This window comes from Pogoniulus pusillus, chromosome 19, assembly GCF_015220805.1.
Source record: "Pogoniulus pusillus isolate bPogPus1 chromosome 19, bPogPus1.pri, whole genome shotgun sequence".
In the NCBI taxonomy this organism is placed as follows: Eukaryota; Metazoa; Chordata; class Aves; order Piciformes; family Lybiidae; genus Pogoniulus; species Pogoniulus pusillus.
This window is the reverse complement of record NC_087282.1, coordinates 15,424,036-15,450,591: the sequence shown is the minus strand read 5'-3', so window position 1 is coordinate 15,450,591 and position 26,556 is coordinate 15,424,036. Positions and strand designations below refer to the sequence as shown.

The window sequence follows — 26,556 nt, the reverse complement described above, 5'->3', positions numbered from 1 at the left end:
TCCAGAAAGCCCTGAGAACCCCAGCCCTTCTCTCTGCAACATGACACAAAAAAAATCCAGTGAGCTGTAAATTACTGCCATGAGTTCTGCTTTCAGTGTGACAGCTTTCCTACTGGCTATTTGCTATGTACCAAAAATACACTCTACACTCAGGCAGGACAGAGAAAGCAGCTTAGATCTGTGGATTAAGGAGTTGTAAGCCAAGCACTCAGTTTAAAACATCCTCAGACCCAGAAGAAGCTTCAGTCACCATATCTTTTTTCTTGGTCCCTGCTGCTTTGGCATAATTCTTACAAATGCTGGCAGCCTGTTCTTACACGCTAAGGTGAGAAATACTCTTTGTTATTCATCTGTACACACATAAATAACATCTTGTCTCCTGGTGTTTGATGTTGAATAACTAAACCACCAACATTTCACTGCACAAAACCCTTACCTTTTCTAGACAAATGCAAGTTGTTTGTTGCAGTCACAAATGGACTTGTTGCAGTGTCACTCTCTGAGGAAGAGGCATCATGTATATTGGATCTCTGAATGGGAAACAAACCCTATCAGTGTACCAGTAAGACTAGAAAAATGTATTTTATTCGAGCACAGACACCAGGGCAGGCTGTCTGTGGAGCCTGTGCCAGTAGGTACAGGCTGTCCATAGGTCCAAGGAATAACAAAACAAAGCGCAGGGGCTGCATCTCTGCTACCTTGTGTGATGCAGACAGGGGGACATGAAGTCTCGGCTTCGGTTTTGGCCAGATTTTATGCTCCTCTGCTGTATCAAGTGCATGTGTGCTGGATCTGTGGGACAGAAGAACAGCTTGAGCAAGGAGAGCAGTGGTAGTAACGTGACTGATAGGGTGATCAACAGTCAACGACAGTCTTCAACATCATCCGAGTTCTGCTCAGCTACTTTGCCATCTTTATCTACTGACCCAGACTGGCCCAGAGCTGATCTTTCATTTATTGTCTCTGCTACTGCTTGAAAGGACTGGGAAACATGCCAAATGGCCTGAGCCTGGAGTAAAGATGAGTCCAGCACTGCAGTCCGTACAGAACTTGCTCAATATAAACAGTGGTGTCAATTTCCCCTTCTGTGAGAAAACCATAGGGAAAAATACAGCAAGCAGTAATGCCAGAGGAGCCCAAGAGCCATGCAAGAGGAAGACGCTTCTCCATGCTGTGTCCCATGAAGGAACAGGCCACCTCTCCTTGTTCAGGCCAAAGGCATAACCAGATTGATGGAGGATTTAGAAATTACAGGAATCATTTATGACAAAAATAGTTAGGGCAAAACTATATTACAGGATATAAATCTTTATGCTTTGAATAAAAGTTAATTACTAAAGGCCTGGTAAATAAATGGAAGAAGTACATATTGCAAGCAGTTTACTTGAATGTTTCCACCTGAGAGTGTCTGCTGGTAGCTGCTCTCTGGACGGAGAGCAGCAGTCAAGCTGGTGACATTTCACATGGCAGTGCTTTGCACTTCAAGTTGAATGAGAAAAACAAAGCAAAATTTTCAGGATTTAATCAACCACCACAAAAAAGCCATTAGGATCATTGCTGTGCTGGTAAAGCAGAAGCATCTCAGGCTTATTGACTCTGGATCCTTCATTAAGCAACAGCCAATGAACAGCTGCAAGAAGTTTGGAAGTGTTGTCAAAGCCCATGTTTAATATTTGATTGAAGCAACTGCCACCTGTGAAGAAAGATTCCTCATTTGGCTGACAAAAATGCAGAAGAGATGGAAGCAACAACGAATGAGTATGTGACTATTTAATGACATCTCCACAATCCATGGATATTGAGTGAGGTCACTGATATGCTTGTTGGAATGGGTGTTTCTGCTCAGTCAGCACAATGTGAAATCCTACCAAGCCTTGATGGAGAGTGCTGAACACTGAACACAGAGGCTGGCATCAGCAGGAAATGAGCAGTTTCCTCAAATAGTTCATTTTGTTAGTGTTGCTCCATGGCAAAAATTAAACAAATAAAACCATAATTACTCTGAAAACTAACCAGAGTATCCTGGCATTAGAGACAGATCCCATTTTACTGACTCCTTATCAAATCAGGCAGGAAAAGACCTTTCTGGGATAAGCACATTAGCACTAGTTATTAGGGGAGTATTGATATTCTGACAATTCCTGGAAAAAGGACTTTAAAAATATCCTATATAACCTATTACTTATGCAGGCTTGGAAACTCAGTTAAAGACCAGGATTTAATGGGTAGCATTCAATTTTCATTAGAAGTAAGAGCAGCAGTCAGAGCACTGCAGGAGTAGCAGTGGTTACCTCTCCTCTCCTGTGCCAACAGCATGCTCAGGGAAGGCAGGACTTGGGGCAGCTCTGCTTCCCAGACCCGTCTGGATGCATTCCTTGGCCTCAGCTGTAACATAAGAGACAACTGAGAAATTATATTGATTTAAACTTTCAATGGTTTTGTGTAAGGAAAGAAAAGGCTTGTTAAGTGAGTCCCACCAGCACAAATGCTGAGGATTTACCAGGAGATGGCTGATGGGGGGCTCTGTCTGCTTTCCACGTGAATCGGGAGGCTTGGGACAGCATCACCCATGCTCCACATGCAACATAGGCACCTACAGATCCTGCCTCACACCAGGAGCTGTTGCATCACTGCAGACCTTCAAGGGACATTGCCATGGCTGTCAATATAGTTAATCCACTTCAGGATTTAAATTCAGCCACTTCCTGTTTTGACTCAAAGTCATCAGATCTTGGCAAACAAAGGAGAAGGCCAATACAGTTAATGAGGAGATCCCTTTTATTTTTACTGGCACAAGGCTCAACTATGTCTTCTAAGCTCTTAAAGGCCTGGAAGGAAAAACAATAGAAGACAGTAACCTTTACAGCAGCCTGCCAAGGTGTAAAGTTGCATTAGACATTTTTCTGGCTAACAGGCTTTCCTGCTACTGCAAACCCAGAAGGATTAAACTCTAAAATGGCAAGGAAGAACTGGTCTGGCCAACAAGATCACACAATTATAAAATGTTTTGGGTTGGAAAGGACCTTTCAGAGTCACCCAGTCCAACCTCCTTGAAGTGAATGAGGACATCTTCAACCAGACCACATTGCTCAGAGTCCCATCTGTAACAGCTCTAGGGATTTGGCTTCTACCACTTCTCTGGGCAACCTGGGCCATTATTTCACTAATATCACTGTAAAAAAATCATGCCTACAATCTAGTCTAAACCTGCCCTCTTTTAGTTTAAAACCACAACCCCTTGTCCTGCAACAACAGGTCCTGCTAAAAAGATTGCCCCCATCTTTCATATAGACCTCCTTTAAGTATTGAAAGGTTGCAATAAGGTCTCCCTGGAGCCTTCTCCAGGCTGAACAACCTCAACTCTCACAGCCTTTCTTTCATAGGAGAGGCATTCAAGACTTCTGATCACTTTTGTGGCCTCCTCCAGACCCCGACTAACAGGTCCATGTTTTTCTTGTGCTACAGCCTTGCTTTGTTATGTGGTTAGAAATCAGCACCAAGTTCAAGAGCAGATCAGTTCTACAGATGGTCTGTGACATCACTGCCATGCTGATGTTGGGAAGCAGATAGTGCCATTCAACAGCAGCATGGTCAGCCTACAGGTAATAGGGATATCCCAACAAGGAACTTCATCTCCCCTTGGAGAAAAATGCTGCAGCCACAACTCTTCCTCCCTGCTCAGCAACTGTCCTTGCAGTGCAGGGGACAATGGCAGGCATCATCCACGTTAGGACCATGTGTCTGGCACACATGAGATGGCAGCTGTGTGGCCCTGTGGTGTCCACAGCATTTTAAAGTCAGGGAACCACTCCTGCTAGAAGACAGGAATCTGATTGTGTGAGAATAAGCCAGGTTTAGAGAGCTCATTTTGGGGAGAGGGGCTGCATTTTATCCATGTAAACACTGATGTGCAACAAGCATTGCTGCTTCAGGAGTGATAAGCCGTGGCATGGCTGGTGGCATGTGCCGGCCACATCACATGCTGGTATGGGAAGGCACACCAAGAAGTGTTTATTTATACAGTGAGCCACATCCTCCTGCTTTGTCCCAGACCTAAGGGAAGCAGATGCCAGCATGTAGCCATTCTGGAAACAGAGAAACATAGACCTCCTACACTTTCTCTTTGCCTGTCATGGTTGAAAAGACCTTGAAAATCAAAGACTGTGCTAATTTCTCACCTCATTTCTAAAAGCATTATGTCATATTTGCTTTTTACTGACACTTCCCCCTCAGACACTGCTCCCCAGTCCTGGCTGGCAGAGGCAGAGGGAGGTGTTTCCTTCTTGCCATCCAAGTCACTGCCCTTCGAAATGGCTCTGTCACTGACACAGCCACACCTGGCTTCTATAACCACAAACAAATAGCTTATTTGTATGTTATAATCCATCAAGACAAGCACAATGCCCTTGTTAACTCTGGGATGAGACAGACTAAGAAGTAGATTCTAACAGAAATCAATAGTGGCCTGACCAGTTTAACTTGTCCATGCATCTATCTATATGTGTGTACATACAGCCACTCCTGCTTTACTCATTTCCTATCACTTTAAAACAAAGACTTGTCTTGGCAGGTGGATAAAACAGTCTCTCAGACAATTTTCGACTCTCATCCATTGCACAAGCTCACAGAGGAATTATCACCAAATTTATCCATGTGGCTCTGCAGGCTGTTCTTTAAATATAGGATATCTAGGATAACTATATATTTTATAGATGTATATTGCAGCTGATTACTAGTGTTTTTTATTATAATCACTACCAACTGTGAAGACCTGCAGAGATTCACACAACTCTCCTTTCTGATGGTTAAAATCCTCCTTCAAAAAAGATCACTGGACCTTTTCCTCTGCAGGCACAGATTTCCACCCCTCCTCAGCCTGTTTACCATGCAAAGAGAATGCCAGCAATTATCTCAGCAGGCTTTTCTATGCAGGAATTTTCTCATTTCACTTCCTAACACTGTCATCAAAGACTTCAATCAGGATTAACAGCTCTGGAGTCATGAACACGGTTGCTTTGGCTAAAGGAACATGCAGCCCTTCATCACCTTGAAAGCCAACAGATGGTGAATGACTGATCTGATCTTTCCAGAATAAAAAACATGTCAAGATGGCAAACACAGGCCCTTATCTCATCTACTTTATATTGAACATGAGCTGCACAGCCAAAACTTTTGCAAAGATGCTTCATCCTTTTTCCCTGATGGGCCAAGAACTACTCTCAGTAGTGCAACGCTCTTGCTGAAAGAAGTGCTTCCCCTCACATGTGAAGGGAGGAAATCTGCTTGGTAACCACTACAGGAGCTGAGCACACATCAGGCAAAAGCAAGGTGAAAATACCAGCTGCAGAATCTTGACCCTCAGCCAGTGCTGTAAAGAGGCAGTGGGAAATGTCTGAGGACACTAAAAGAGAAAGAAAGGGAAGATAAAAAGTTAAAAAGGAAATAAAGAGGGCTACATCTAAGCATAATTACTATAGTAATTTAGTAACATGTGCGTCTTCCTTCATAAAACTGCATTAGTCAAGTAATGCACATGCAAAGACATAACTTGCATTTACTGCTATGCTAATAAGATTATTTTTGATGATAACCTGAGAACACATCTCATACATGCACATCAGCAGAGTACTTCAAATGTGGTTTTCCTGAAGTGGGCTGGCAAGGCAACAGGTAGACAGATCCAGTTCACAGTTGACTACTAGCTGGGCTGCAGATGACCAAGTGTTTGTCTGACCTGGGCCTCAGGAGCGGGGCTGCTGAAGTGCCTGTCTCTTCATATGAAGAGGGTGCAAGCATAAACTGCATCCTCTTAAAGCAGAGAGCAAACTCTGTAGAAATGGCTAGGGAACATTGTCAAGCTGGAAGAGGCTTTATATCTTTTAGCATTCTGAAGGGATGATAAAATAGTAAATTTAATGACATCATGAAATGTTAATACCAAGGATAAAAGCAACCTCAGATGAAATATGATGGACCAGTTATACATCAGAGGCTCCAATGAATCTATGCTATCAGAGAAGAACTGTCAGGGAAAAGTAAAAAGCAAAAAGAATGTGAGGCTCTTAGCCAGTGAAGTCCCCAGCCAGCACTTAGCTTTGAGAGTGTATCTAAGTAATGTGAAGCCAAGAGGAGTATACTAAACCCAGGCAATCACATCCTTGCCAATGAGGCCCATTGAACAAAGGAATGATCTATATTGCTGTTGCTACCCCACAGAAGGAATGGGCAGCAGGGCCCAGGAAAGAGGGCTGAACTAGCAGAGATAACATTTGAGTTTGGACAGACAGATAATAACCCTTGATCTTTGCTGCAAAAGAACAGAGCCCACGCATAGAGTCCTTATGTTAGGGACCATGGCAGACTTTGCTTAGCGCTATCAGAGCCACAGCTTCCCCAGAGCAATAGAAGCCAGGAAGTCACCTGTCATGTTTCACTATCCATGATTATCCACTCCAAAAAGTAACCAAAGAGATTCTGTGAGACTGGGCTGCAGTTCTGCAGCCTTGCTGTGGGGTCAGCTGGCCTGTCTTCATGTTGAGGACTGGTTGTGAATCACTCGGGTTCTACTTTACACAAATGTTCAGCAAGACATGCCAGCTCCAGGCTAGCTACATTTGGACCCAAAACAGAGTCCTGCTTGTTTCACAGGAGGTTGATCTCTTCTCCTCTGTCCTGAGCCAACAAATCTGATTTGATCTGTTTCATATATTGCTATGAGAGTTTATCTGCTTGTTAAACAACACAGCATACATCTACTCTGATTAGCACATGATCACAGAGATGTTCTTGCTATGTGGCACTGCAGTCTGGGTACCATTCAAACTTGTCCCCAAAGTCCTTTACACTTTGAAAATAACATTGTGCCTTGGAATTTTTACCATGTAAAAAGTTAGGTATGGAGCCTCTCTAGTGGACAAGTATTACCCAGCAGAAGAGATGTGGCTGACCTCACCATCCTGGAGTCCTGTGAAAGCAGCCAGGGTCTGTTTTATTCAGACCACTTTAGAAATTGGGCCAGGAGGTGTGATTTTGATCCACACAAACCAGTTTGATGCCAGAAACTGCCCTACGTCATGCCCTTCCCTGTTTATTTCTATGACATCATGTGGTACCAGTGATACCTGACAGACATTCTGGAAGAAAGAAGCTGAAGTGGGCAAAAGGCATTTACTGCAGATAGCTTTTCCCTTGGTCTCCTGCCCCACTCTAATTTTCCCATTGAGCCCTGATTGTGATAATCAGGTTTCTTTTCTTCTCATACTAAAGCTTAGCTGAGAATCTCCTTATCACAGCACAAAGGCTGGTCCCCAACAGGTTCCCAGTACAGGGAGACCCTCATACTTGCCCACATTTTTGAGGTCCATCAATGCTTTCTTAAGATGCACACTAACATACTTACTTTCTAGTTTGCCTTTTTTCTTTCTAATGGATGCTCGAAGTAGATCTGGCCCCTCTAAGTCTTCCTGAAACCGTTTTGCCTTCACTTCTGAAAACCATTCACCTGTCACAAACTTCTTCTTCTTCTCATCCTTGATGGAGCCTTGTATTCGCCTGAAAGTCAATGAGAACATTACACACCAAGATCTCCAAGGCTTCAACTTCCCCTGAGCTACTTTTGTAGCAACTGTCCATACAGTTCATCCATCTGGTAGTACAAAGGACCCAGAGGTTTTCTGCAATCACAAAGATCAAACCAGCACTGGAACAAACGCTGATTTATTATTCATCTGAAATGGGAACAACACCTTGTAAACACAGGCCTTCACCTCTCCCCAGTTTTACAAACCCAAATCAGAGTCAGCAGTTTGTTTTGCAGCCCTTAGGATTTGGGAAGGGGTGGGACTACTTGCAGGTCTTGTACTTCTCCATTTTATTTGTCTATCAATCTTCTCATGAGTAGCGAAGGCTTTTGGATCAAATCTAATGCAAACCATGGAAACATATCATGTTATTTAGGGGTGCAACCTGCCCCTGCAGCATTCTCCCAGAGTGCTTCTCTCCCCTGTTCTCTTTCCATGCCAGTGCTGGCACTCAGCTCTCCTTCCTGAGCACAGCTTCTCCTACTGTAACTTTCTTGGGCACACCCAGGCTGTTTTTTGGCACCTAAACCCGTCAGTACTCTGTTTGCTAGCCTGTACATTTAACCCTCATGGTTATTTTGTTTTCATACCACAGCTTGATGAATCAGCTGTCTTCCAGCTGGCACCACCTCCCACAGCTCAGGGTCCCTGTGAGACCTGAGAGGCCAGGAGAAAACCCTACTTCAGCCCAAGTCTGATCAGGAAGAGGGGACAAATCTCTAGATAAGGACTGAGGCTTAAAGGGCCACATTTGGCTGCCTGAAGGCCAGAAGGGAGCAGGTGTGGAATAAGTGGGCTCAACCCTCTGCAGGCTGCACTGTGGGACCCAGCAGGACTGCCACCAGTCCTGCTACACAGCTCCCATATAAATTAGGGCATCTGTCCCTGTGAGGGTCTCAAGGTGCTGGGCCAGAGGACATGTACGAGCATATTTTGATCCTGTTGACATCAGATTAGTGCAATGACAGTGACTTAATTTCATCTAATAGCCAGGTTGTGTTGCAGCCAAACATGTCTACACTTGCACCAAAGGTCTTATTGCATCTAGCCATAATGGCAGCAAAGGGCATTTGGCACCCGCCTGGTCAGGATCAAACTTGTTTTGCTCCCAAATAAAAGCCTTCTGTGCAACAGCTTCAAACAGAAGTGACCTGGAACTAAAATCATCCAAGCACTCTTTCCCCAAAATCCCCCAAAATCTCAACTGCAGAACAGAAATATTACTGCACTTCAGAAAAAATAAGAAAAACATCCCCAAGCCTTCCCATACCCACGTTTCAATTCAGAGGAGATGCAAGAGAATGCACACACATACACCTCAAGCCTGAGCTGCTCACCTGCCACTACCAGTTCTGCTTCCCAGTCCTCACCCCCAGGCAGAGGCCAGGGCACAGAGCTTGCTGCAAAGCCACCCCACTCCCCCGTCAAGCCTTGAGAATCCTTCTTACATGATGATTACTTTGTTTTGGCTCAGTAAGTTGAAGACTCACATCTTTAAAAGGGTCAAACTGGCACATTGTCACTCACACTCAGTGAACTATGCATTTCTTGCTGTGGAGCTTGGTGCCAGCTTCCTAAGCCTGGTGCATACTGTCAGCCCCGATGGTCTAATGGCTGGCATCTAAAAAGCAACAGCTGCAACGAGCTACTCTGGTCAACCAGCCCCGAGTTCCAGGAGGGCCAGTGGCAAGTCAGCTGAATGGAGAGCAGCTCCTGGCTCTAAAATGACTCCCCACAAACCTTTGGCAGATCGTATAGCCTCTCACTGCCCCTCTCTGCACGGTGGATGCTGCATACACACCCACTTCAAAGAGCACAGGAGGGACATGCTGCATAGCTGGGGATGTAAAGTCTCACTTTAAAACATTCTGCAGGATTTCTGTCCTACTGAGTGAGGAAAACAAGGTAGCAGCTACTCCCCTGCTTGGACCCCTCACACAAATAAACCAGCATCTTGCTCCCGAGAGCAGGAAAGGGATGATTGCTCTTGGTGCCTCTGAGGGTTGTGGATTAACTCAAAAGCAGAGTCCAGCCCTGTGATCCTTCGGAGAGAGAGAGGACAGCAGTGACAGCAGGATGGCCGAGAAAGCAGGAGGTGCAATGAAAAAATCCATCAGGATGAGAGTAAGAAAGGACAGCACTGCTGCAGCCTGCCATCTCTCCTCGCACACACACACACAAACTCTTATCTAGAACAAGTACAGCCTCCCCCTCCCCAGAGGAAGCTCAGGTCCTACTCTTATTGCACAGTCTCTCACCTGATGCGATCCCCATCCTTCTTCTTCAGCTCTGCATCTCTCTGCAGAACCTTCACCAGCTTCTCATACTCCTCGTCGGTAAGGAAGCTCAAGTCCAACATCTTTCCTGCAACCTTCTTCAGTTGTTCAGACAGTGGAAGCAACGACAGAGCAGGAACTAATCCAGCCCAGGCTGCCGCGATGCCATGGGCAGCCCCTGTGCACTCTGCCCTGGTGCGCGGAGCAAGACGCGTCTGGAAAGACAGCACTTCACAACAGCATGGCTTGGGTGGAAGTTGCGTTAGCACCTGGACTTGTGCTTCCAGGCTCTTGGCTGGCACATTTCTCTGCACTTCGTGCCTTCCCCTGCCAGGAAAATTCTCTCAGCAAATTATACTCCTTTGCTTTTTCTCAGGCGGACTCAGGGCTTGGAAGCCAGCGTCAATCAAAGAGGGAAGCACAGGAAGGAGCGCGCTCGCCGCCCGCCTTAGCTGCCTCAACAGGAACGAAAGCTCAGCTCTCCACCAGCACCCCCAGCACTTCTGGCATGCGCTTTCTTCAACCGGGAAGTCTGCCTCCGTGGAGATCAAGCATCCCTGCAAAGAAATAACACCAAGATGCCTTTCGAGATAAGCGCGACATATGGCAACCGAATGTGTACATTGGGGGTTTTTATTTGCTCTTCAGCACAAGTTCCAAAACAAGCTGCCCTGCTTCCCTCCCCATCCTACAGCTCCTCACGTGGTATTACCCTAACCAAGACAATATTTTCTTTTAGCTGCTTTCCTATGAACAGGCAAACAGTTGCCCCAGCATGCTACCAGCAAAATATGCATAGAAATGACCAAACTGTTTGCTCGCTTTTTTCCTCCATCCTGTTTTTCCTCACGTCTTTCTGCCCTAAAGGAAACCCAGGATAAGCAGCCAGCTTGTGTAAAGCAATTGGAATATGACAGATCATCAACCTGCAAGTGTCACTGCTGCACGTTACACTGTAAAATACCAGTGGCTGCTCATTTTCTACCATGTGTGCACTCTGCTTTATGCTGCACCGGTATTTGCTATTCAAACAGCACGCCTGCAGATCACTTAACGTTTCAACAGACACTGGAAACGGCCAGAGGCTGCAGGGCGTGGAGGAAGAGTAAACCACACATTGCTACTCCGTTCCTTTTCCTCTCCCTCTCCTGCCCAGCTTGAGGGCAGTAAGGGACATCTCTGAGGGAGCAGAAGACCTGCTCGTGTCCATGTAGGCTTCTAGCTCACCAGATGGGATTTTTCCAGTTTCCAAGCCCATCAGGTGACTGTGGGTTTCATCATGCTTGGCTTTTTCTTCCAACACCACAGCCTTGCAAGCCAGATCATTAAAAATGAGTAAATCCCAGCTTTCATGGCAAACATGATCTGAAGGTCATCTGGCTGTATCACCCCTATTCACTGTCTGATGTGTCCTTCTGAGGATGGCAATTGCAGCCTGCCCGGGCCACCTATTTTAGTGCTTTAGCTAATCAGCAGCAACCAAACTCTTCCTATTGCCTACCCCAGATCTCCCTGATAGACATCAGCCCATCCACCATGGAGATGCTCCCTTTGCCACTGTCTTCACAGGGTTTTTTACACTTCAGCCTCCATGCTAACTAATCCCAGCTCCTTCAGGTTTCTCAGAGCTGAGGTCTTAATCATTTCTGTCACTTTTTTACCTCTTCCTTCAACTGGCATATCTGAAGTCAAGCACAAGTACTTCAACTGACCTTTGCACATTTTACATAGCTTCATGGATTTACATTATTTCATGAATGATACATTCCCAAGTATTTGCCTTTATCATAATGGTCTAACAACACCTTAGACGAAAGAATGGGCATCTGACCTTAATGCTTACGAAGAAATATCATGGAACACTGCACAAAACAGTTCGTGAAAGAAATTAGCATCACCATAAAGCCTCCATAGTTACTCGAAAATAACTTTTTGAGGGAAGGAAACAACATTTCAGATTTCTTAGAAGCTGTGCCTGTCATGCTACAATTACAGCTTTTATCATCTGAGAAACTACGGATACCACTCTAAATAGTTAACCCAGTTAACAGTCATAAAACCCCTTGATTAATCTCTTCTGTTTAAACCTCTATTTCATCCAGTCTGGCACAGATCTTCCATGCTTGATTCCAACCATCTACCCAGAAATTTCTGGGACAGGTTTTATTTTTTTAAAGTAGGTAGCATCAGAGTTTTCACAGTATTTGCTTCACTAGAACTTCTATTTATTTTTAACAGACCCATGATGTGTGGGCTGAAAGTACTTCAGAAACAATTTTCAGCAAAGGCTCATTTTTATTCATCAGTATGGTAGTCAAGTAGAAAAGGAATAAAGGCTACTGCTTTGTAAATGGTCTTTTCCTTTTCTTTGTTTTTCTTTTCTTCCCTGAGAATGTTTTATCTTACTGGAACAGTTACATTAGAAGAAAAAGGTTAACAAAAACCAAACAGCCAACTCCTTCTTTTGTTTTAAATAGTTAAAAATCAAACCACTAAATGCACTGGCCGTGGGAAAGTGAGCTGGTCCAGAAGACTGCTGCACCTGGAGGTTTTGCTGGCAGGCTCAGGAGCTGCAGAGTTGTAGACCCAGGCCCACGAGAGTAAACAAGGCTGGGAAACGATCTCCAAACACACCACAGGGCCAACTCGGTAAGAACTTGAGCTTCTGCAGCCACCGATGGGTGTCTTAGATGCTGCAGACTTGAAACAGAACCCCACCATGAACTGCTCAGCTACACAGTGATGAGAGAGCATGCTTATTTAGGTCTGCAAGTGCAGATTAAGGATAAAAATCCCCTGCCATGTACAGTCTGTTATCAGGCAAGCACACTGTGCTGTGCCAAACCAGCGCCCGCTCCCCCACATTGCTTAGATCTACAGCTCACACTTAGACTCCTTGGGCAGCCCCACACAGCGCTGCCGTGCTTTGTTTGGCTGCACATAAACCTCTCTCCTGACCAAGCCTTGTTAATAAACAGTTTGAAGGCCACAGGGTTGATGCAGCATAAATACCTGCATTGACAGATCCCTACAAAAGCCAAGATCCCATAGACCTCACACAGATGGGACCACTTTCTCTGTGTCCTGCCCTGCCCTCACCTTGCCACCTCTGCAAACAACAGGGAAAGGAGACACAAAAGCCTCTCAGATTTGTAGGACAAGGATGGAAGAGTCATCAGGCAGTGCTGGGGCAAGTTTTACCTAGATGGGGTCTCTAAAGTGCAAGCATCTTTATTACCCCACTGATGTAAAAGTGATTTTGAATAAGCTATGGCACCAAAAAGGAAGCTGTGCTTCTCTTCCCTCCTGCTGGTGGGAGACCCCTCCTTGGTCAGGACTGCTCTGACAACAGGAGCAAAACCTCAACTCATGAAACAACAAACTGTTTCTGTCCAGAATAGCAACTTCTGTTTAAATACTGATGCAAACCATGCAGAACAAGCTCAGCCTACTCTCAGGTGCTGCACCACCACAATGCCCCAGTGAAAAGGCAACAGCCCTGTTAGGCCTGATGAGAAAAACAGATTACCATGCTTACAGGAAATACAATAAATCTGAGTAGAGAAGCACACTGCATGTCCAAAGGACTTTCTTCCCTATAACTACTTTTCTGGGGAAGAGAATATCACAAAAGGATCAGCTCTCATGCCTCACATGTGTTGACAAATGCTGGGTGCGGGGGGACAAGCAGAAACATGACATATCATGGGCCATAACTAGCTGCATCTCTTACTGTAATAGCCTGCCACAGAAGAAGTGAATGATTCAGTCACCAGAGAAGATCCATGACACTGTGTTGTTACATTGCTTGTCACAGCCAGAGCTCAAGCACAGGTGGAGAAGTGAGACCTGTGCTGCTAGGATGTGCCTCCTTATCTCCCCATAGATTTGCAGTGTCCAGTTTAAAAACACAGGAATGACCACCCACAGCTAGACTGCAGGTCCCTGCAACACATTATCTTCACCAAAGGATAACAGCACATGGATAGAGAGAACATGGTGAGCCATCCTGCACTCCAGGTGCCTGCAGGGTACAGGGCAGGGACTCTTGCCAGAACAGGAGCAATGTCTCTGCATTTCACAGATTTTTCTAATTACTTTCCAAATTCACATTAATTTTAAGGATTTGTAATAGACTCAAAGCCTCTCAGCCTAACTACACTTGAAATGCAAAAGTATCTGCCCATTCTGTTTTGACCTGCCACTTGTTTCTTTGATATCCCCAAGCATTTTATTGCAAAACCCCTCAAGGATTGCTCTGCATTCACCCACTCCATTATGCAGACCTGTGTCACAGTCGGGCTTGCTCTTCTAGAGGAAGTTTGTCGTTTGCTCATGCCAGGTGTTACTCAGGGAGCTTTGAAGATTCCTCACGCCCTTCTCTGCCCCTATCTAGCTTACTACAGATCTGCTGAGCAGTGTTTAGGTGCAAAGAGGCTCTTCCCAGTTGGCATCTTCACCTGTGAGACTGGTTTTGCAGTGCTGGGAGAGGTAGTGTAAGCAGTGCCCAGCTGCAGTTCTGCAGACAGGAGGGAGACAGGCAATGCCAGCCTTCATATGGGACACAGCTAATGGCTCTGCCAGTCCCTTGGAGAGGGGAAAGCTCTGATCACCTGCAGAAAATCTAAGAGGGATAGTAACAGAAGGAATAAACCTTCCCATTGTCAGATATTTGGACGGCATGCCAGAGAGAGTAGTGCCACTTGGGGGGGAAAAAATCAGTCCCACATTTTGGAGCTGACAAACAGGAAAAGGTCTGGTGCTGAGGGTGGATCTAGGGAGACTCTCGTTTACACCAGCCAGGACATGGACATTTGTGATTGGTCCAAAACTGCCCCATTCTCCCTTCAGTCAAGCACTGAGGGGTAGTGTGACATACGTTCCCCTAGCATCAGCCCAACATCCAACCCCTGAAAGTGAAGGGGCAAATAAACACCCACCATACTGAGCAGAGCATAGCATCTCACAGGGAGCATACTGCACTGGGCCACAGTGAGCAAAGCTGCGTTCAGACAGCCTGCAACCTGGACAATGCTCAATCCCTCACTCCTTGGTGCTCTGCAGCATGTCCACACACACGATTAAAACCAACTGAACTGCCTATACCAGCTCTCCTGCTTGCTCTCACTGGGAGCTTGCTGACCACACAGGTCATAGGCATGCAGCTGCATTGGTGAGGAAAAGCTCAAGAAGGTGTAGTTCTGGAGTGCTTTCCAAAATAAATAGTTTAACTAATCCCAAGCAGGGTTTTGCAGCAGCCATGGCTATTTATGAAAGAAGGTATGTTATGGACCTCCTGCCTGAATGAAAGTATCCTCTCCAAGTGCTTTCTTTTTATCAGAGTAGAGAAGGGTGTTGTTCAGAGAGCTGTTTGCTGATTTTAAGTAATATAGTAATACTCTCTTGAACAGTTTTATCAGGTTAAAATTAAGTGCTTACTTTGCCTACTAGGCATGAAACAGAGTCCCTCTGGGCAAGGCAGATGGTGAAGGGGCTGCGGCTTTCTTTGTGCTGCACTTTCCTTTTATTTACAAGAAGTTTACCTCAGCTCCAGCTCAAAACAGAACGATGTTAATACTCCTTATAACTAAGCCATGCACAAACTCCTCAAATGCACAGTACCAGCTCAGTGCTCTTGCTGTCACCTGCCCACAGACACTGATTATCTATAGCTCATCTGCAGGGCACTTCAGTCTCCACTCTGATTTCTCAGCATGCACCTCTCCTTCCCAGTGCTGCATGCCTTCCTCAGTGCTGGGATGCACACAAATTAATGTATACCCCACATGGCAAGTGGATGGATGTCTCATCCCTGCAGATGTTCAAAACTAGGTTGAATGGGGCTCTAAACAACTTGGCCTAGTGAAAGGTGTCCCTGATCATGGCAGGGAGGTTGGAGCTAGGTGATCTTTACAGTAATTTCCAACCCAAACCACTCTATGTTTTTATGATTTCATTGAATAGACACTGCTTTGTGTGCAAAGGAAAAGGATGGATTTAGGAACTTTAACCTGTCAATTGGGGCAGGTTAATCTGCTAATTGGAGCCCACAGAAGATGACAGTATTTAACACATCAATTTCATCACCTAGGTCAGTGTAAGACCATCCAGATCTCCACCATCCTTTGAGATCTGGAGCTGCACACAGGTCTATGTAATAAAGATATGAAAACCTCCCGACTCGAACCACAACAAAACCCGGAACAGATAATAGTGATCTCACAAATCTATTCATAGCCAGATGAAAATAGCAGCAAGCTGGAAAGGCTACTTGCCTCTGTCCATACCTCTTTATCCCATCCTATCATAATGTAAGGAAGCAACCTCCTTTTGTTTTACAATGTGTGGACACTTCCCAATACACTTCTTAGTCAAGACAACTCTTGCAGAGCAGGTCAAAACTAAGAGTAGCAGTGTATTAAGAATGATGTATGTGGTTCCAATACATTCTGTAGTTAGCAGGACTAGAAAGACTTAGTACCCAAGCTGCCATACCTGTATTGTGTCCATGACCAGCTTTGTGCCTCTGCCTCATGTTGGAAGATCCAGACCCATTCTTCCTTCCATCTGATTCCTTCCACTGAGAAGGCACAAGCTGATGGGGCTGCCAGGGCAAGGAGCCAAATGTGAGAGTCTTGCTTAGACCTGTGACAGCTCAACTGATGCAAGTGCTCCCTTTTACATGGACATGCCCTCAGGGTGCAATAATACAGGTAGGAAGAGCATTGCACAAGCCTACAAGCATCACATGTAGAGTATCAAATTGCTAGCTAATAGTGAGAGCAGTCAGTGTGTGACCTTCACAGGGAAATGCAGGTGCTCCAATGGCAGCCAAGGGCTGTCCTACAGAAAAGGATCATGGCTTAGCAGCATACACCTATCCAGGTCTGTTCTGTGCCTGTAGCCACAATCACACCACTAGCCTCTTTTTCTCCCTCTGTGCTCTCATCTCCTCTCTCACTGTCATGAAAAAATACATAAAATACTTGCCTTTTAGTTACCGCTGCAAAGTGAAGCTTCACAGCATTGTGAGAGCTCCTCCAAGGTGCAGCATTTTCTCATAATTTGCAATACACCACTTGTTGCTGTGAGTTGTCTAGTCCTTCACAGACTGAGAGCAGCTGTGGGCTATCAGAACAGAGAATGTATTTAACAGAACTGTTTTCTGAAAAGCTATTCCACTAAAAGTGCTGCAGCTGCACTGTCTGCAGCAGTACTTTATCTGATTTGTCCCAGTGAACGCAGACAAAAGAGGTCTACTGTTCTTACTGAAAAAGCTCCTAAGCAACTAAGTCATATAGAAGTGTCCTTGGGATGAGAGACAGATGATAAGATAAAGGATAATTTCAAACAAAGCAGGCAGGTGTGGTCTCTCAGACCAGTCAGTGACTCATGAACACAACTGTTACCATCACACAGCTAATGTCAAGGCCAAATTCTGGCAATGCCAGGCTGGTTTGGTCTCACCTATCTCCAAATGTCAAAATTACTCAAGCTCAACTAATCATGGACTTCATACAGATTTTCCTCTGCCCAGCAAGGACTGCATATGATATGTATATAGTGCCATTCCCACCTCAGACACAGCAATGAGCAGTTGCTTCCTACGTATAACCACTACCAAAGCCAGCTTTGGCAGGCCCCAACGGGCAGGCTGGAGGACAGCAACTCTGACCCCATCAATGACTCCTCGCTCCCACGTGCATCCCAGAACACAAAATACCACTTCAGTTCATTGCAAGCACAGCTTTAGGTGGTTTCTCTCTCTGTCATTGTCTCACGTTGTGCTTTCCAGTGACATCCAGCATAACAGGAATCTCAGCTGGTTTGTTATAATATTTTCCCTCCCCCCTGCCCTGGGCAGCTTCAGTGAAGGATGTCCATTGATCAAGAATGACCCTGAGATACTTCTAAGTGCATAGGAATTGCAGGAATTTATCAGAGCAAGAAGATCTGGAGCCCAGCCCCTTGAAAGCAGCTCGTAGAAAATATTTTAGAAGAACCATACAATGCCAAGCCAAAAAAACCTGAGTAAACTCCCCTACTCATTGTATGTGAGGAATGCATAATTGAGGAAATGCTCCACTGACCACACCAAAAGCTGCCACTGCACTCAGTCTCAGAAATACCACTGCTTCTGAAGAAGGTAGGAGACCCACAATATAACAGAAGATTTTATCAAGGCTTCAGTTTCTTTTTGTAAAGAACAGTGTATAAGTATTTTTCTACCCAATGTATCTGTCACATGAGTAACTACCCACACTGTACTCTACCCATCTCCTTTTAGCAAGCAACTGCATGGGTGGAATTTGCATTACATAGAATTTACTTCCTTTATCCATTTTTAATTAAATGAAACATCCTACAGATACCACGTAAGGTAAACAAACGACTGAGCTTCTCAGTCCTAACTATCATTTTCTGCAGCCAGCATGGAGAGGAAAGAAAAAAGAAAAACACATGAAACTCCAAACCAACCCATCACAGAAACGTGATTCAGACTCCTTAAGGTCAGTAAGGCCATTTACTGGTAATAAACTAATAATCCAGCTCTGTAGTTTAAATATTTGAGACTTCTGTTTAATTCATAGGTGGGGACTATTTGTAGATCTTGCAGGATGTAGTTCATTGTAACTTTGCTAGAATCCAAATAAACAAGCACAGCCACCTGGGACACCTAGAAACCCACCAATATCCCACTGAACAAGGACAGCCATATCCCAGCTGCTAGAGAGTATGACAGCATTTCAGAGACCTTGCGATGACTGTCACCCAGCCAGAGCCACTCTGCCTCAGTTCAATCCTGGCTCAAGCAGGGATTCCTACAGAATCACTTTGGTTGGAAAAGACCTCTGAGATCATTGAGTACAACCATCAGCACCACCACGACCATTAAACCACGTCCCAGAGTGCCATGTCCAACACATTTCTTGAACACCTCCAGGGACAGTGACACCACCACCTCTCTGGGAAATCTATTCCACCTGGTCACTCTTTCCATGAAGAACATTTTCCTAATATTCAATCTAAACCTCCCCAGCAGAATTTCAGATGGGGGCAAGACAAAAGTGCTCCCACACCATCAGTAAATGCATTTGGCTTTGGGGTGGGGGGCAGAGGCTTGAGCTGAGGTTTGCACTAAATCTGTACTTGCATCCTCAAGGAAACAGAGTTTGAACAGAATCTTCAATTTATTAGTTTGTAACAGGCCTTCATCCCCAGAGCTCAGCTGTGAGCCAGTTCAGAGCTCCTCATGCAAGTTGTGCTGTTTCTGCTGTTTACTTTCCTGCCTTATTTGCAGTGGTTTTAGATGTCATGTGGTATGAAGGTTACTCCTAAAAGCATCTTCTCAGACCTTACACTTGAAAAGACAGCAACAAAGAAACACATAGCAGCTAAAACTGAGAAGTTAGCAGCCTAAAGCTAGACTGCTGCATGTGAAGGTGTGCAGGTGAAGGTTACATATTTAGATCAATCATCTCCCTGTCCCCATTTGCCACTCACTCATCCTCACAACTTGGATATTTTCAAGATGAAGGAGATGGAAAATAAGTTTTACCTGAGTCCAAACAAAGAAACTACAGGACTAGGAGATGAAGAAAATGGGCAATCACCCATGAGTATGTTCAGCTTTTATTTTTGACCCTGAAAAGTATTTGCTGACCTCAACTTTGCTTCCTTCCAAACATAATTTTTCCATGTTTGCCTCCAGTGGTGACATGTCATAAATTGTTTTCTTGACCCTGCTTGTTATGCCCCAGTAATACTGAGCTTGCAACACCTGACCAGCCATCTGGAGCAGGTTAGGAGCCCTCAGAATCAGAAGCCATTTTGCTGGGAGGAAAAAAAAAAGTATCAAACAACCACCCCCCTGGTTTTGTAACACAGTGGGAGCTCAGAAGTCAAAAACAAATGGGCCCCAACTCCTTAGTACTTTGTCTGCTGAGCTTGATGGCATGAGGCAGAGCATGGTACTAAAACCCATGGGAAACCAGTGCTGCTTGTTTAGGAAACTTTGCATACTGAGGGATCCTTTCTTCTGGTCAATGATTATTTTTTAAGGCTCAGCCATGCCTGGATGATTCTGAAATAATTTAAAAATGGAATGAAAGTAACTGGAAACCAGTGTGGTGCATCTCAACATTGATTAAAGTCAGTTATATCTGGAAGGTATCACTCCCTCCAGCATCTGGGAAAAGGGAAGTTTTGGAGATAACCTCCTAAGAAATAACCTCCTGAGCTGCAATCTCTAATTTGTGATGCCAAAACACAGAAGAGCTACATCCAGAGTCTGGTGTCAGCCCCCAAGTAATGAAAGGGAAGAAAAATGAAGCTCAAGTACATGTCTGATTTGGGATTGCTACCTTCTTCACTTCTAATGTCCAGGCATGTGCTGAGGCCTGTGGTGCATCTGGCTCAAGCACACCAATGGAATACACTACCATTTTAAATAAAGCTGGTTTGCTTTGTCACCCTGAGATACAGTGAAAGGAAACCGAAGGGCGAGTAATCCCATTACTGAAGCTGCAACTTCACCTTCTGCCATGGTTCTCATTCCATGAGAAAAATCCATAAATAGGAATAATTTTTATAAACTGGCCACTTTCCAGTGTGACTTTCCAGTGCAAACATAGGCTTAGTCATGAATTCACTTATTGGAGCCATGTATGTGCTCTAGAAGGTAGATGACTGGAGCAGGACAAGAGGTATCTCTGGCAGCACTTGTTACCTGCATGATCAACAAAAAGCATCTGCTTCCACTCTCTGCACCCTGCAGTGTTCCCTTGGGTGAAAGGCCTTGTACTTAAGTCTTCCTAGTGAAAGGTGGTGTACAACATTTACAGACATGAGGAAGCCAATACTATCAGACATGGACAGTCTGAATTCACATGGAAATAAATTCACTAAATGAGATGTTACATCAACTTCATCCTAAGTGCGCAATTCTCATTTCAGGTTTCCTCTACAGGAGAAAGTGACAGTAGGTTTATCAACTACAGGGCATGGCTACAAGCCTAAGCTAGCACAAATCTGCATGTGGAAATGGACTGCATCTGTCGTGGATTTTAAAGATAGCTGACAGAAACTGAGCTCTCAAATGAAATTGGAGAAAAAATACAGAATTATATTTGGAGAGAAATGCAGAGATAGACATTACAAAGCAATTACCACATCCCTGGCAAACCCCCTTGAATTTTCCCCTAACCCAAAAACTAAATCAATACTCCCCAGTGCTCCAGTCCTCCTCCCCCCCCCGCCAATGCCTCTGCCATCCAAGAGGCCTAAACAAGCCTCTGGAGGCCCCAAAACAGGCCTACTGCTTACATGTTCTTCCCAATAAAGTGGCTCCCACCAGACACAGGGCAGGAGGAGAAGGAAAGGAGAACAAGCTGCTCTTGTTGTGAGTTTATAAAGAGATAGCAGAATTATGGGATTAAATAACAATCTTCTAGTCCCCAGAAAATTTTCTTAACCCTATAGTCTCAACTTGGGACAGCCACTTAGTTCATCTTAAGCTAAAGTTTAGTCAAACTCAGGTGAGAAATCCAAACACAGATTGCACCAATTTAATTCAATCACTAAAATCTGTTTCAGATGAGCATCTGGCACCACTTTCTTGCACAGGTGAGGTGTTTCTTCCATCTGTGCAGCTCCATGAATACTTAGCAAATCTTGCAGAGAGGTGAGAAGACATATTTTTAGGATAATAATAAGATCACCTGTATTGTTGGACAATGCCATTTTATTTCTAAGTGTTCAAGCTGAACAAGACTTGGAACTTTTATATGAGCAGTGGCAACTGTAATTCTGCCCAAACATAACTATATGATGATCCTGCCACATGAAATGCACATGTATAATGTGCAGAGGGTGTGATGTCTGCCTTGAGACACTCCAAACTACTGACTATTCTGCTTTGCAGTGCTACGTTCATCCTGGTGAGCTGCTCATGTGAGGAAAGGCAACATGTTGGGCTGAACCTCTTGAAGTGAGGAAAGCATAGCCCAGCAGACATCCAGAGCAGCATGTAATATCCTCCATAAGTCAGCTTTGCTGAACTGCTGTCCCAGACCCACCTGTCTTCTCACCTCCAAGATGAACTGTGCCAGTAGGTTTAACCTGGATAAAGACAACTTGATTCAAGAGTCACTAACAGGCACTGAGAAATAGGTGCCTGTTAGTGACTCTTGAATCAAGTTGCCTTTTTCCTCTTGACCCCCTAGCCAGCCATGTACTCCTTTCAACTTTATTGCAAAACATTTTTGTTCTTTCTCCCCTACCCCATCTCTGAAGTGTAGATAACAATATTGATTTAAATGCAATGAAAGAAAGCCTACTGTACAAGCAACACTTTGTCCACCTTGTGCCATAGCATAGCAAGGGCTGCCTCATTCCCAGTGATGGAGGCGCATTAAAGGGATGTAATTTATCAGTTTGTGCTTCAATTACAGAATTGTGCAGGAGAGCAGAAACTTGGGTCTCCACATGAAACTTTTTTGATATTCTGCCAAAGGTAGAACAGGGAGGGAGAAGAGAGCAAAGGAAATGAGTTCAGCTCTCAGAAACAAATGATCCTTGCCTGCTGACACCCTCACAGAAGTTTCACAGTGGCAAGACAGTAGATCTCCAACATACTGACCATACACTGGGGACAGAGACACAGGGAGCACAGAATGGTCTCTAAAGTGGCTGAAGAGAATAAGCTCCATTAAAAACCGCTTTATTAAAAATTATTAGTTTCCAAAGAGCTCCAAGAAAGACACAACAAACCAAACAGCAGAGGTTACCATCTCTTATACAACAGCATTGATCACATCAGAAAGCTGGCTGCAAAGGGAACAGACATTAATAAATGTTGCATTTGTTGCCATGCCAATTTTTTATAACAATGAAGCACAGATAAGGAAGTAACTAAAAGCAGAATGGAAGGTGGGCTGTGGTAACAGAGAGCAAACAGCCACAGAAATCACAGGGCAGAGACAGTCGATGTTCTAGGTTTTCACAGGCAACTTAAGAGTATTGTGGGGAAGCAATAGCAGACAGCAGATTACAAAACACTAAACTATGCCTTATTTTGCAGGATCTTATTTTTTTTTCTCAAAAGTTTATGTTGTCAGATTTTCCCCACAACACAGCTGCATTTTGGTCTGACATTTCACCTCTCAGTTTTAACAGAAGCCACAAAAAAGGCTCTGAGCAACTTCAAAAGGCCCCAGTGACACAATTCACCAACGCCAAGACAAAACAGTTTTATTTAGGCAAGAACCCAAAGCCTGCCCAGGCTGAAAAGTGATGCCCCAAAGCGAAGCAGAGTCTCACTAGCCTGGTGTGGCACAGGGCTGCGGTGCCATGCCCTAGCCAGAGAGAGGCAGGGACACCCCCGCTTGCTGTGGTACAACCAAAACCACCTGGCCGCTAGACAGGACGCTCTCCTCAGCCGAAGACCTGCTACCCCAGCATACCCATACCCGCCGCCATGGTCCCGAACGGCACCGCCATTCCCAGGAACGAGGCGGTGAGATCAGTCCCGGGGGCAGTCCCCAGGGGCTGTCCTCCGCTCCCTGCCGGCTAACACAACTAACGCTCCACTGCTCCAGCCGTGCCCCACTCCCCCGGCAGCAGCCATGCCCAGCCTAAGTACCACCGACAGCAAGTTCCTCTCCCACGCCTGGAGGCCCTGGGTCAGCCCCGGGACCCGCGAACACTCGGGGTACGGCTGGCTAGGGTGGCCGCTCGCTTTGACACCACTAGGGCGGCTGCCTCCGCCACAGAAGTGAGGGCAGCGGTACCTCTGCCAGGATCTGCTCGCCTGCGGCCGCAATCCCGGCCACAGCCGCGGGAGAGGTCCCGCCGGTACCACCGGCAGGCACCGGTACGAGAAGGTGTGGGGGTGCCCCGGCTCGCGAACGACGGCTGCGGAGCGCTCACCCTGCCGGGCCGGGCCCGCGGCTGCACTCCCGCCCGCCGCGGCCACTGGGGCACCCAGGACGCCCCGGCAAGCCCTTACCTGCCCTCGGCGGCGCGGGGCGGCCAGCGGGGCGGAGCTACCTCTGGCAGAGGCGGAGCTCTGCGCTGGGGAGGAGCGGCCCCGGTGGAGGCGGGACCATGTACAGCGCGGGCGGGACCGCCCCGGGGGCAGGGCGGGACTATGCCTGTGCCTGCTGGCAGCACCACGGAAAACCCGGCTTGGGCGTTGCATATAGAGGAGTGGGAGCAGGAGCCAGGGTGGGCAGAGGTCAAGCAGGCAGGTGGGGCAGGAGACAGGTTGGTGAGCCTTTGATTTTCCCTTATTTTATGTTTTGGCTTTTAAAGACAAGGCTACTAGTCTCACCCTTGGCACTGCCAGGACAGGACCTGCCTCAGAAAGGCAAGGTGTTAGGAGAACTGTGAAGTATTAGGAGAGGTGTGAGGCTTTAAGAGAGGTGTAAGCCATGAGTAGAACAGCTGTAGGTAGCAGTGCTGCTAGCCTTAGCGCTAGCATTCTGCATGAGGCAGCCCTATGACATATGAATGAGCAGCTGGACCATGCAGAGCATCTCCTTGGGAGCCACTGACCTGCCTATGGCTCCCACACATCTCCTCTTGGGTTGCCTGCTTCTGAAACAAAACCCATCCGTCCTTCCCTGGTCTGTACCAGATACAAACTCTTCTACATGACCATCTCTGTTTTAAAGATGGAAAGATGAAGGGTGCAAAGTGGAGCACCTTTACTCAAAGTCCAGTTTGTCCCCAGCAGCACCACTGATCCATTTCCAAGTTCCAGCCCCAAGACAAAACCCATTGGTCTGCCCAGTAATGTGCCTCCTCAAGTGCCTCTGCAAGCCTCACCCTATATACAATGAGACTAAAGTATTTGTTTGCAGAGAGGGACATTAGGACATGGAAATATTTGCTCTGGAGTATTTGCCTCACCATTGTAAAAGCTGATCTCAAGAGAACCACAATCATCCTAATGAGCTCAATCAGCTGAGATAAGGTTAGTGGCAGCTGTGCATTTCCTCCAGCTGCAGTAAACTGAGAACTGCAGAAACAGAGACAACTCTGCCCATGGCCTTCAGCAATTCAGCCTACTCTCCAGTGGTACCTTTAGGCTATAAAATGGAACACTGGCCTTGAAAGCAAACAGCCAGAATCTTACTCCTAACTCTACCATTAACTTCATGTAGTGCCACAGAAATTCCTTTCCTCTATCTCAGCTGCAGTCAATGCCAATAACATTAAAGCCCACTGAGATCAGTAAGATCAGTAAGAGAACTGTGTTATCACTGTAACTGGGCTTGGATGTGCAGAATCCATTTTGAGGTTTCAGTACAAACTGGATTCTGCAGCTGCAGGAAGAATTTTGATGAGGATTCAGTATTGCTTGGTTTCACTGTGCTTTCACATTTTGCCCACATAGCTTCAACCCAGGCCATTATAGCCCATGTGTAACAACAGGTGCAAAATAACAACACTACAGCATGCAGTAAACCTCAGAGGTGACCAACATATGAAGCATCCAAACATCACTATGAGTCTGAATTTCTGGGTGCTGGAAAGTCAATGTTTCTGCATCGAGTGGAGGAAGGAACAACAGTTTTATTTCTGGCCAGTCCTGTTCAGTCACACAGGAAAATACGACCTGGAAGTGAGTAAATACAGCCAACATAGGAACAACTTTACAACAGCCTGTAAAAACAGTGAAGAAACACATTTTATTACTGCAGCCAGCTAACTCCTATGCTTTTCTCAACTTTCAATCTTTTAATATCTGCATGACAACAACTGGCAGAAGCCACGTAAAACACTAAAATAGTAAGCAGAAGTGTGAAAAAAAGATTATTTAGTTGCTGATCTCTATTTCAGCTTTTATGGTCTGTATCCTAAAATGAACCACTAGGCTATTAAACTTAAAATATTGGCAGGTTCTGAGTCTGGGAGATACTGATTGCTGCCTGCCCTTACAAGTCACAGAGCATCTCTTGTGACTAGCTGGCACTTTGCTTATGGCCCATGTGCAGCCCTGATGATTTGTATTGAGGATGGCATTGGCCAAGTGCATAAATCTCCTTGCTTAGGAAAGGAGACCAGACATCTTTGAGATGGATTAGAGTCTGTGGCTCTGTGGGTCTGGTCAGGGATTCCCTGGAACACCCAGCCTGGAGGGGAATGCAGGGACTTGGAGCTGTTTAAGCCCTTTCTAGGTTTCAGAATAGCCTTAGTCTTGCTCCAAGGCACCAGTGCTTCTGCAATAACCTTCAGGCCTTACCGCCAGGGGTCTGTCTCTGGGGCTGCTTCCACCACTTTTGCTGTGGTCAAAATGACAACATGTATCTGGTCTGACTGGGATGGAATTAATTTTCCCTACAGCAGCCCTCACAGAGCTGTGCTGTGTATTGGTAGCTAGGAAGGCGTTGACAACACACCTGAGTTTTGGCAACTGCTGAGTGGTGCTCCACAGCACCAAGGTGTTGCTCCAACATCCCCCCCTCACCAGTAGGATGTGGGTGGGCAAGACTCTGGGAGAGAACACAGCCAGGACAGCTGACCCAGACTAGCCAAAGGGATATTCCACATCACGTGATATCTGCTCAGCAAGACTGCTAAGAGAAAGAACGAGGAGGTGAGCATCTGGTACTATGTTTGCCTTCCAAAGTAACCACTGTGTGTACTGAAGCCCTATGTCCTGGGAAATGGCTGAACATCGCCTGCTGATGAGA

The 26,556-nt window shown here is 45.7% G+C and overlaps 1 protein-coding gene across 3 annotated transcripts in view; it reads right to left on the bottom strand.

Annotated features, from left to right (window-relative positions):
* LOC135184013 (synaptotagmin-like protein 1) overlaps positions 1-23,941 on the bottom strand; it is a 37,498-nt gene extending 13,557 nt beyond the window's left edge. Inside the window, exons 1-7 of one of the 3 annotated variants that reach the window (XM_064159441.1) lie at positions 23,865-23,941; positions 9,839-10,413; positions 7,400-7,551; positions 5,339-5,392; positions 2,292-2,385; positions 699-792; positions 437-530 (exon numbers count right to left, since the gene is read on the bottom strand). In XM_064159441.1, coding sequence (XP_064015511.1) covers positions 437-530; positions 699-792; positions 2,292-2,385; positions 5,339-5,392; positions 7,400-7,551; positions 9,839-9,939 — 589 coding nt within the window. In that variant the 5' untranslated portion in view covers positions 9,940-10,413; positions 23,865-23,941. Of the gene's footprint in view, positions 1-436; positions 531-698; positions 793-2,291; positions 2,386-5,338; positions 5,393-7,399; positions 7,552-9,838; positions 10,414-16,351; positions 16,449-23,864 lie in introns of those variants that run through there. The other 2 variants (XM_064159442.1, XM_064159443.1) reach the window with 2 other exon arrangements.
* Positions 23,942-26,556: the final 2,615 nt, after the last annotated feature.